The sequence below is a fragment of the Typopeltis vanoorti genome, chromosome 10 (assembly GCF_054136105.1).
Source record: "Typopeltis vanoorti isolate ZY-2024b chromosome 10, IOZ_Tvanoo_1.0, whole genome shotgun sequence".
Classification (NCBI taxonomy): Eukaryota; Metazoa; Arthropoda; class Arachnida; order Uropygi; family Thelyphonidae; genus Typopeltis; species Typopeltis vanoorti.
The window spans coordinates 101,246,922-101,259,083 of NC_143558.1; the positions used below are offsets into that span (position 1 = coordinate 101,246,922).

The 12,162-nt window shown below is 34.5% G+C and overlaps 1 protein-coding gene across 1 annotated transcript in view; it reads left to right on the forward strand.

The window, feature by feature from the left end:
* The window catches only part of Naa20A (N-alpha-acetyltransferase 20 A), a 115,190-nt gene that overhangs the window by 28,438 nt on the left and 74,590 nt on the right, over positions 1-12,162 (forward strand). Inside the window, exon 3 of the mRNA XM_090399172.1 lies at positions 10,196-10,286. Coding sequence (XP_090255298.1) covers positions 10,196-10,286 — 91 coding nt within the window. The remainder of the gene's footprint in view (positions 1-10,195; positions 10,287-12,162) is intronic.

A 12,162-nucleotide genomic window follows, 5' to 3' on the forward strand; every position in this document is an offset into this window, starting at 1 on the left:
TTACTGAGTGAGCACTTTGCAAGAATATATCATCCAGGTGGTGACATTGCAGAAACGAATAAACCAGTAGATTATACGGGAATTGTGGTGAATGAAGTGGAGGTGAGTAGTCTATTGCATAACCTCAATGTCAATACATCTGTGGGATTGGATGGTATACGAGCTCGTGTAGTACGAGAAGCAGCTAAAGAATTGTCAGTACCCTTGACCATTTTGTTTAATTTGAGTCTCGGGTCTGGGTTAGTCCCGAGCGGGTGGAAGGAGGGAAAAATAGTTCCACTGCATACAGGTGGTTCCAAGACTGCTGTTGTAAATTACCGACCGATTAGCATATCAGGAATCATTGTCAAGGTCTTAGTGAAATTAGTCAAGAAAAGAATACAGGATTGGATAGATAAAAATGGGATATTGTATGGGGGACAACATGGTTTTGTGAAGGGTAGATCATGCCTCAGTAACTTGCTCACGTTTTATAACACAGTGACGGCTGAACTGGATAGGGGTAGTCGGTTTACAGTGATACTACTGGACCTTGCCAAGGCCTTTGATAGGATACCACATGGAACCTTAATCAGTAAACTGGAGCAGATGGGAATGGATATAGGTTTGGTGAGATGGATAGGAGGGTGGTTGAAGGAGAGATACCAGAGAGTGGTTTATTCAGGAGTGGAGTCAAAAAGATGTCTTGTGACTAGTGGAGTGCTGCAGGGCTCTGTTCTTGGACCACTGCTTTTCAATTTGTTCATCAATGATATTGGAAAGGATTTGAGAGGAAGTGTTCACTTGTTTGCTGATGATGCAAAGTTGGGTAGAGCAATTGTGAGTGCACAGGATGTCAAAATTTTACAGGTTTGGATAGTTTGGAGGACTGGGCTAGGAAAAATGGATGTCAGTTTAATGTGGGAAAGTGTAAGGTTATGCACTTTGGGGTGAATATCGCAGTATATCGCATTGGAGGAACCGTATTCCAGGAGATTGACGAGGCCAGGGATTTGGGAGTGCTGGTGGATAGGGAGTTGAAGTTTAGTGGGCACATTGCAAAAGTGACTAAAACAGCTCACCAAATCACTTGGCTTCTGAAAAATACTTTAACATGCAGAGACAAACAAGTTGTTGTTCCTCTGTATCGAGCCTTGATAAGACCCCATCTGGACTTCTGTGCCCAGTTATGGGCACCAGGGTTTCTTCGTGATGGGGAGGAAGTGGAGAAGGTCCAGAGACGAGTGACCAAGATGATAGCAGGTCTGTGAAATGAACCTTATGAGAATAGGTTGAAGATTTGTGGGTTGCAGAAATTGGTCGATAGGTGAAGGAGGGGTGATATGATTGAGACATTCAAATTACTGAAGGGTTTTTATATGATTGATCCAGAAGATATTTTTGAAAATATGACTGGTGGTGGGAGGACTAGGGGCCATGCATGGAAGCTGGGCATGAGCGTGGTTGACAAGGGTGTTAGAGCTAGGTTTTTTACTTGGAGAGTGGTGAATGAGTGGAATAAGCTTCCAGAGTCTGTTGTGGGTGCTACGACTGTGAATGAGTTCAAGGCAAGATATGATAGATACTGTGTGAATGTTGAATAGTTGTTCCAGACATGATGTTAGGGCCTCCCTCGATGAGTCTGTCAACTCCTTGGAGTTTCCTGAAACAATAATAATAAAAAAAAAAAAATTATTACTAACCTCCTATCATCAATTTTCCACCAGATTAGTTCTTTTCTTGTCAGCATTCTAATATTATATCTGACATCAGTCTACCTAGATAATGGTCTCCTTCTGAATATTTTTTGCCTACCATCTTGCCAGAAACACCTACTTTGCTAACCTTTCCTCTCTCATTTTTAAGTGACCATACCACTTTAAATTAACTCTGCTTACACATTCTTGAATGCTAAGAATGCCAAGTGTCTTTCTAATATCTTCATTTTAAATTGATTATGTCATTGATGTTGTGTTCAGGCCTAATTTGTTTCAGAACTCTCATATCTCTGGTCTAATCTTTGATCAAGTGCTTTATTTCTATTCCAAGATCCATAATTTAAAACTTGTTTGACCAGTGTCTTTTATGCTGCTAGTTTAGTGTTTTAGCTAATTTCTTTCTTTGTCCATATAAATTTATCCACCATACCAGCTTTGTTTACTATTTTCTATTTCCAAATTTAACTGTGCCTAAATAGCTAATATTTTCCTAGTTCTAATGGTTCTCCATTGAGAATTCAGCATTCAGAAATTTTCTATTTTTCTGCCTATTTTAATAATTTTGGTCTTTTTATTACTGAGTTTTGTGCCAGATTTGTTATCTGTTATGCAATTTAGTTAAAGTATCCTGGAGACTTGCACTGAATGTGTTTAGAAGTTCACCATCTGCATAAAGCTAAGTTTTATATCTCTAATTCTAATATCAGGTTCAGCGTCACTTTCTTTCATGATGCAATCTATATAGATTGATCTATCATAAGGTCTTTATAGATCTTATAGAATAAGAGCGGAGATAGTATGTAGCCTTATATTGCACTTAATTTTACATCATACTGTCTGTTTCTTTTAATTCTAACTACTATCTTATAACTTAAATATGAACTGTATTGCTCTGCATAATGTTCCATTTACCCAATATAATTATAGTTTTGAAAAGCTTTTCTCTTGGCACCTTGTATGCTTTTACAGATCTGCAAAACTTAAGTACAAATCCTTATATTATCAGGATTCTCATCATTTCCATGTATTTGTTGTAGAGTGTGAAAATTTGGTATCGACAATGTCTGTTTAGCCTGAATTCAGCTTGTTCTTCAAGTTTATATTCCACAATTTTTCTCAGCCTCTTCTCAGAGAAATTTCTCTAGTTTTCACATTCAGCTTTATTCCCTTTTTATATTTGGAAACTATGGGAGCTCTACTCCAGTCATCTGGAATTCAATCTTCTGACCAGGTTACATACATAATTTGGAGCAAATTATGCATGTAACCACTGCAAAACTTTTATACCTCCATATTTGAGCATTTCTGGTCAAATATCAACCTTCTGCTATTTTACATTTTAGGCTTTTGGTAGGTTTTTTCTACCTCAAGTACTGATATGTACTTCTGTCTGGATTCCTTGTGAATATTTTCTACCACTGTTTTATCACTGCTTGATAGCAATTTTTTTTTCTCCCCACTAGTTCAGGACATGAGTATACAGAGTATTTTAAATCAGAAATGATCACCATACAGCAGGATAAAATTGAATACCATATTGAAAAGAAAAGTGTGTAAGAAAGCTTCAAAATAAATGAAACTTGAGTAGCATTTGGAGGTGAATTGTAGACTACAATACAATAGCATTATTCAAGAAGAAATTAAAATTTGAATCAAAAACCAAACCTTTGGGGATTCATTAGCAAACTCTGATGATAACATTAAAGTTAGAGAAGCTTGTGAACTCTCAGGAAGTTGAAGATTGAGTCAAAGAAAAGAAGAAAGCATAATAAAAATTCCTGGTGAATAAGTCAGCTTGTGCTCTTAGAGAGTATACAGAGAAAATGTAAAAAAGTGAAGCACTGTGTAAAATTAGCCTGAACAAAAGTCATGGGAAGACTTTAGTGAGAACATAGAAAATAATTATCAGGATGGTGGCAAAATATTCTGAAGGCTGTTGAAAAGCTTAGACTTGAAGGAAAGAGTACTAAAAGGAATCAGAGATGATAGAGATGAAAACTGAAGATATATTTTAGATGTCTGGAGTAATTACTTTGAAAGATTGCTAAATGACTCACTCAATGACAGCATGGTGGTAGAAAACACTCAACAGGAATACACATCAATATTTGAAGTAGAGGATACAGATACAATCCATATAAATGATGAATAACAGTGGAGATAATGTGCACCCTTGTCTCATCCTGATTTAACATCAAACCATCTTCCTGCATCCTTCAATTCTAATTGCTGACTTAACTCAAATATAGACTAAGCATTGTTTGATATAATGTCCCATTTAAACTATACTTGTAGTGATTTCAACAGCTTTTCTCTTGGCACCTTGTCATGTGCCTTTTCCAGATCTACAAAACTTAAATTCAGATCCTTGTTGATTCAGTGGTTTCTCAACTATTTGACTTAAAGTGAAAAAATGATACTGAACCATCTAGTACTTGTTTTGTTAATGTCTAGGAAGGGGAGATAGTTTTTAGTTTCTCTTTCTATATTCTGTAGTGAGGTGTATTTTAGGATGTTGGCTGTTTAAGTGCACTAAAAATGTATCTGTCCAGGCCATGAGGCCAAATGCATGCATGCACAGATGGCCTAGACAGATACATTTTATGTGTATCTGTGTGTTCACTGCCTGATTTTCTATAAATTCCAGATAGAAATTGGTTGTGTGTGTGTGTGGGGGGGGGTAACCAACTGCAGTCCTGTCTAGTTTTTTTATATATATATTTATTTTTCCTTTTCATAAAAAATAACCAGAAAAAATGTTGAATTTGAATAATTCAAATGCAATCATGAAGGCCACTCCATTTTTTTTTTTTTTTAAGATTTTGGCATTTGTTAATAAGGTAGTTTGGTTATTTGAGAAAATGGTTCCATACATGGAATAATGTAGCAGAGTAGACTAGGGGGTCCCATAATGTTTTACTAAAATCTGGGACATTCTGAAATTTTTACTTAAAAACCCAGGACGTTTTGTAAAAAAACAGACGTTAAAAATTAAGAAAACCCGAAATAAAACTATTACATATATTGCACTTTAAATTAAATACTGATATAAACATACATTAGCATTAAATCCACTTTAAAAAAGGATTATTAATCACAAACATATTTAATTAGAAAAATATTTATCAGATTTATGGACCTGTTCAAGAATTTTTTTCTTTTGATATTTGATTATAGAACTCAGAACAAGAGAAATTCTTAAAATATGTGTTTACAATGATTAAAGCTCTTACTGTCTCAATTTTAAGCCTGTTTTTTTCATCTGTCCAGAGCACATTTATTAATGAAAAAACACATTTAACAGCTGCATTAGTTCCTGGCAGTGCTAAACAAAAACTAACTAGGCATTTAATGCTCCCAGAATTTATACCCTGCTTTGTAAAATGAGCAAACATTTCACATTTATCACTGACACTTTAATCCTTCTGTTCACTCCACACTTCAAATTTGCTTTCACAATATTTTTTCACACATACAAACTCATCAAATAAGTCCTTTCATTCACAGTAAAACTTGGCGACACTGTCTGCATGAATATGTAGCTGAATATATTCAATACAGGTGCAGTAGAAATCTACTGCATAGCTTTCAAACTTTTTTATGTGTCCTTCTTTTTCTAATTCTTGCAACTGTGTTTCTCACAGTAGTTGTAAGGAACTCTTCTGCCTTCCTACAATTTAACCTTTCAACAAGTTTATTTGTTTCATCCTTCACTTCAATTACTGTTATATCTTGCTTTTCAATACATTTAATGGTATCATAAAAGGTTTTTAACTGGCTGGCATGGAAATGCAGGAGTGTAATTGAAAGTGGATTTGCAAAGAAATTTTTGAGACTGATAGGACATTTGTCAATAGAAAGAAAATATGACTTCAATGAAGGGAACATGTCAATAACCCTGTGGATTGCAGGTAAAAGAGAGAGCCGTCTTGTCTTGCTGCTACTCAAAACAGCTTTATACTCTGTGTTTGTGAATTCAGAAAATAATTTAAGTTCCTCAACTCATACACAATATATATGGAAATGTTGGTAAATCTTGTTAATTATTAACTGAAGATCGATAAGTAAGCAGTCGGCACAGCCTTATGTATCACATGTTCAGGACAACCAATTCCAATTAAGTTGTTCACAGTGTTTTCTTGCATTTTTAAGTGTAGATTATTCTTTCCATTTCTCTTCTTTCCACCAAAGTTTGTATTATCTGCTAACATAGCAATAACCTTTTTCAGGAAATCTAACTTCTGTAACATTTCAACACATAAGAAAATAGAAGTTTTGAAGTTTTACCACTTAAATTAACTAACTCCAACATTCACCTTCACACCTTTTACTCGATGATAGTATCTAATGACCTATCATGTCAAAGTGGTTTGATGAATCGATTAGTACTGATATAAAATGAACTTCTTTTAGCTCTTCCTCAATCTGCTTTGTCGCTAATGGTGCAGTAACATTGATTATTATTGCCTTGCACTTTGTTTGCGAACACCTGAATTTATCATTGAAAATTTTTTTCACAATGGTTGTTGTGCAGTCCATAGAGTTAAAGCTGTGGTTATGCACCACTGTGTGATATGCGAAGGTTGCTTCCTGCACTCCCAGTGATAACTCTTTTTCCTTTCACTCTTGGTTTTCACAATTAAAAAATTACTTATACTGCAGTTGGAAGCCTTACTTCGAACAACAGCTGTGTTTTTTCGTTTTCACGTGGTTGATTACATCTGACCGACCACCATGCAAAATGCAAAATTTACAGTTACATAAAGTACATTCCACATTTTCATCTACATCTTTAATGAAAGGAAATTCTCTTCTAATATCATCATTAACACTGCACTTACATTTCAGCATTATAGGGGTAGAAAACGATAAAACTTATAACACGCAAAGTATTGATCAAGTAAGATACTGTTATAACAGAAGCATGGGAAAAAAGAACATCGGCATTAGTTATTATTAGTTATATTATTTATAATACTCATGATTATTATTATAAAAAAATAAATAAAATTTATTATTATCAACATTGTAATAGAAATTGGCACTGAAAATGAGATAAAATCCATTTATCCATTTTTTCCTGAAGGATACTTAGAAAAGCGGGAGTTTTGGAATTAACTCAGGACATTTTTATAAAAAAAACAGGACAAATGGGAACCCTAGAGTAGACAGAATGATAAGAGCTGCAATGGCTTTCTACAGAGAAATTTATGTGGAAAGGAAAAGGCAAACCATGCAGATTAAGTAAAATACAAATATTTAAAGAAACACTCTTGCTTTAATTTCATATCCTGAAAATGAACTAGACTGTCCATCTGGTGAACTGTCCTTAGAATGCTTTGCTGCATTTTCTGGATTTGAAGAATTTGTTATTGATGACCTAGCCTCCCCCTCTCCCCTCCAGTGAATAAGAAAGCAACTGCTTTGAAGAATTACTCTTGCTCTGTGTTTCTAGTGAATATTTTACTGGTAAATGCACAGAGGCACTGTACACTCATTTCATTATTTATTACAAAACATTGATCCATACAATTTTATGTTATAATTTGTATATTGCAGTATTTTCTATAAAATAGAGTAAGATTAGTTAAAGAAGAAAACAAACTACACATTTTTTCGTTCGTGCATCCTAGTTGGTAACATATCCTTATGGTTCATATAGCGAATTCTGACTGACAACCTTTTCAACTTGTAATGGAATTGTTGGAACAGAACTTAATCATAATTTGAGGACAGGCTGTAAATCAAAGTAGTTATATCATATTCTCATATTATTTTTTTTTTATTGCAATCAAACTACAGACCAGCATTCAACTGATTACCAAAAAATTAAGAAAAAGAATGCATTTTATTCCCTAAAGCAGTGTTTCTCAATGTGGGGTGTGCCCCACAGGGGGGGAGGAGCAATTAGAAAATGTACCTATTTATAAATATTTATATTATACTTCTTCAGAACTTGGCTGACTATTATGTTAGAGGGGGGACATCAAAATCTTTGAGACGTTGAGATGGGACATGATCCAAAAAAGGTTGAGAAACACTGCCCTAAAGGGAATAAAAGGTAGAGGATTTTTTGTTATTATATTGATTACTTATTTCCACACAAATTTCTCTTAAGATTTCATTTCCATATTTAGTTCATCATAAATACAGGTAATCCATAGATTTATAGGGTCACTGTTAATTTTTTCGGTCCATTAGCAGTTGATGTTGCAAATGTTTTTCTTAATGACACATTCTGCCTTAATTGGATCATTAATGTGCAAGTGATTCATGCTTTTGACTATTGGACTGTAATTTCCCCCCCCCCCCCCCCACACACACCCCTTTAATGTAACACCCAAATATAAATTCTCTTAATTACTAGTCATTTATAAATTCCAAAACAAATAGATTCCTTCTCTGTGTAGCTTAGCTTTCAGTGTGTGTGTGTGTATATGTATATATATGTGTGTATATATATATATATATATATCACAATTCAAGGCATGTATTCCCACCCCTCATTGAAAACTGTGTGAGATGATTTTCTATTCCATGACCAAGTACAAGGCAGTTCATAGATGTTCAGTGTTGAACATGTTAAATAACCATGGGGTTTCAAGTTTATTGTTGCATGTAAATTTAACAATGAGACTAACAAAAAAGAATTGAAGTATAGCTGAGTTTAGCAAATTTGTAGGGACCACAAGAGTTTTTATAGTGATTAATTTGCTGTTGTGAATTTTGTTAAGAATGGCATTGTTCCAATGGAGACTTGGTTGACTTTTTTTTTTTTTGTTAGTTTGTTATAGTAAGTGAATTTGTAATAATTCTGTTTTCTATGACATGTGCCAACCAAAAAATAAAAAAAAAATAAATAAAAATTGCAGATACTTTTTGATTTATTCCACATGGCAAACAAAGTGAGAGATGATTCATCACAATCTATTCTACGACCAAATACAGTATCAGACAGTTCATCTTTGTGCAGTGTGAAAGTAGTTAATAAAAATAATAATAATTAAATTAAAATACTGCAGGTATACACTTGTATTTTTTTAGAAAACTCATTTGTTGAATCTCAGATAAGCCAAGTCTCATTATAGTAAACTCATAGTAACCACAGAATAGCTTGTTGTTATTATTATTAACACCTGACCTCTACGGAGTCAGTCATTTCAATAAGCCTATTTACTTATTATTCAAGTATTTAGCTATGATTCTGTATCAGCAAAACAGAATCCTACATAAAGAAAAGAAATTAATTTCTTGCAGATTACTTTACAAATGTTCCTGCCTCACATGAGGTTTTGTTGCTATGTAGAATCCATAAGATTTCACTAGAAAGGCATGCATCTTTCCTCTGGCCTTGCTCATAGTCTTGCTGTGTCTCTTCCTATGACAGAACTTATAAAATAATTCAAGTTTATACTGCTTAGTGATTCTTCACTAAGACCTGCAGTTTGGATATGGTATCTGAAAGATATTCTTATAATCTGGAAATGCAATAAATAAGCACCTCAACATTTTTATGGAGCATTCACCTGCTATCCAATCATTCAAGAAGGTACACTCCCTTTCTTGGACATCTTTATTTAAAAAGAATTGGGAGCACTTCTCTTGTAATTGTCCTGTTCCATAAAATGACTAAAATACAGAGATTTCTGAATGACAAATCAAACTATCTTAGATCTGATCAGAAATGTGGATTAGTAACAGTGAAAACTTGAGTAGAAAATGATACGCTACTGTAGAATACCAAAGGTTCTTGCTCTCTCTCTCTCTCTCTCTCTCTATCACTCGCTCGCTCACAAAATACTTATAGTGAAAGATACAGAAAAAATTGTGCTCTCCTTAAGATTTTGTTACATGCTACTTTGCCAATGCTGTGTTCCATATTTTGGCCAAACCAGATGTTAGGAAAAGGAACATAATTGCAGTTGTTGCAACATAAAATGAAAAATAAAAGGACTGTCTTCATGTGCTATTTGAAAGGTTCATTATGTAGACTGGAATTTGGCAGTCATGCTTACTACTATAAAAGAAAATGGAAGTATCTTAATAAGGTTCTGGCATTAAAAACACTAATTTGCATAGTAGTATTTGGTTTCATATCACAGTGCATTAGCAGGAGCAGTCCTCCATGTAAAAATACAATTGCATGACATTCAAGATGCAACAAGCAACAGTGAATTAGTTTCAAAATAGAAGAAAAAACTCATCTCATTACTTTCGTGATATAAATAAGCTACATGACATGTGAATCTGTGACCCATCTCTCACTTATTGTTAACTTGTAACTTTGTCTCTTATGTTGTTCTTTGGTGATGATGACATTCAGATTTGGCTGTTGAAACATAGGAAAATAACCAAAAAATCATTCGCTGTATGTATCTATGTATATAATATTTACTTTCTTGTGAGCCATTTAAATAGGAAATTTTATTAAATATATTTTATCCTTATGCTAATTATTTTTGTGTTGCTGTTATAAGCATCATCTTAACTGTCTAAAGTATGGATTATCCTTTTATCTTCAGTACTTAGCCCATTGGCCAGAATATTTCCAAGTTGCAGAGGCAGCGAATGGAGACATCATGGGCTATAGTAAGTAATCTGTTTGTTAGAGCACAATTCATTAAGGTTATTCCATTTTGTTGATATAAAAATTAATCATAATAATACTCATTTGTGCATTTCATCTGTGGCATGGTATCAGTTTTATAATAACTATTGCCAAAAATAGGAAAGAAGAAATATAAAAGCATTTAACCTCTTAAATTATTATTATTATTACTTGACACCTCCAGGGAGTCCAAAGACTCATCGAGGGAGGGCACCTACTCTACAGCTCTGTCTCCATCACTCAGTCCGCCAACGAACTGCAACTATACCAATGCTATCTATCGCCCACCAGCACCACCATTAGTATTTTCACAGGCAATCACAAACATCCATGCCCATGGTGGGATGTTTCAGCATTTTCCTATTGCACTCAATTTTGCATATATTGTGCCTTTATATATTTCTTGTGCAGTATTAGTACTTTGTATTTTATGAAATTGTTTGTAACATCTGTTATTTAATGATGTTTTTTTTTTAATATTTGTAATGCTCATGTAACAGATAGTGACCAGCAGAGATTTTAGCATCAGCAACATTATTTTCATGACAAGTCACTGTTAAGTTTTGTTAGCTGGTCACCCTTATTATGAAATGTCCATAGATATTTAAGTCTTATATTTGGGGGGGGGGGTAAAAAAAAGAGAAAGGAAAAAAAAAACACTAGAAAATTTTCCAAAAATCTTTTCCTAATTAAAATTAATTTTTTTATTTATGTTGTGTCGTGTCTTCTATTTCTATACCACTTATGAATTAGCGGTCACATCAAGTGGGAATTATCACCACTGTGAACACAAGGCGAACAAGGTAGTGCTCGGGCGGACTGAGTGCTACTTCGTTTGTCCGAGCCTGACCAGAGGAGATCATGGGTTTCATGTATTGGCGATCACTGCGGATGCTCAGTCATAGGTCGTATGCAATGCGTAGTGTCTATTCTCAAATCATCTAGTCAATTTAGCCCACACCCCAAGGATTAAATCTTGAGCCCCCCCCCAAGATTTAATCCTGAGTGTTCCAATGGGAAGAACCATATCATTGCAAGACATCATCCTATGATTCCTTGATCAAAGTAAACTACTATAAACATCAGAAACTCTCTAGAATCAGCTGTTATAGAAAAGAGGATGAACTATTTATACGAATAGGAGAAACTGCATTGTTAAACTGTGGACACTGCCCACATTTTACCTGCAAGCAATACATTTTGATGATGATATGCATGTATTTTCACAGAGCCTGCAGAGATGCTGATTGGTGTGAATAATATAATTTTCAAACTATAAAATCCTTTTTCCTGTTGATATCACTGGACAACAAAATTTTATAGGTCCCCCCCCCCAGATTAATTTAGTCATTTCTTATAGATTTTGAAGTGCTGAACACAAATATGACAATGCAAATGCAAAATTGGCTACGGTTTGTGAGAGATTCACAATAGTTTCTTATATAATAGAGTAATATGTACTGGTAAATGTCTGCTTCTAGATCTGGCATCACTTTGTCTGTCACTTGTATAGCTGCTTAGGATCATCTCTGGTGAGCGTCCAACAGTAGTCAGCCAATATGGAAATGGACCACTTTCCCCTGGTATCATTTCTCCATCCTTGCAATTTCCTGATGGAAACATTCACCATGTTCATCACTAACCATGCCTCAGTTGTCGGGGAAGAAATCCAAGTGGAAATGGAGCAAGTGCATTTTTAAGGACATATTGCAGCCAAGTTTGTGATACAAAGACAAGTCCTCAACCAGTTCCTTGTAGTTTTCTGCCATAAAGCTTTTTTCTAATCGCCCTGTAGCAGGTGTCGAACATCTTGTCAGTGAAGAGCTGTCAGATCTGAGGACTGATAAAAACTCCCTC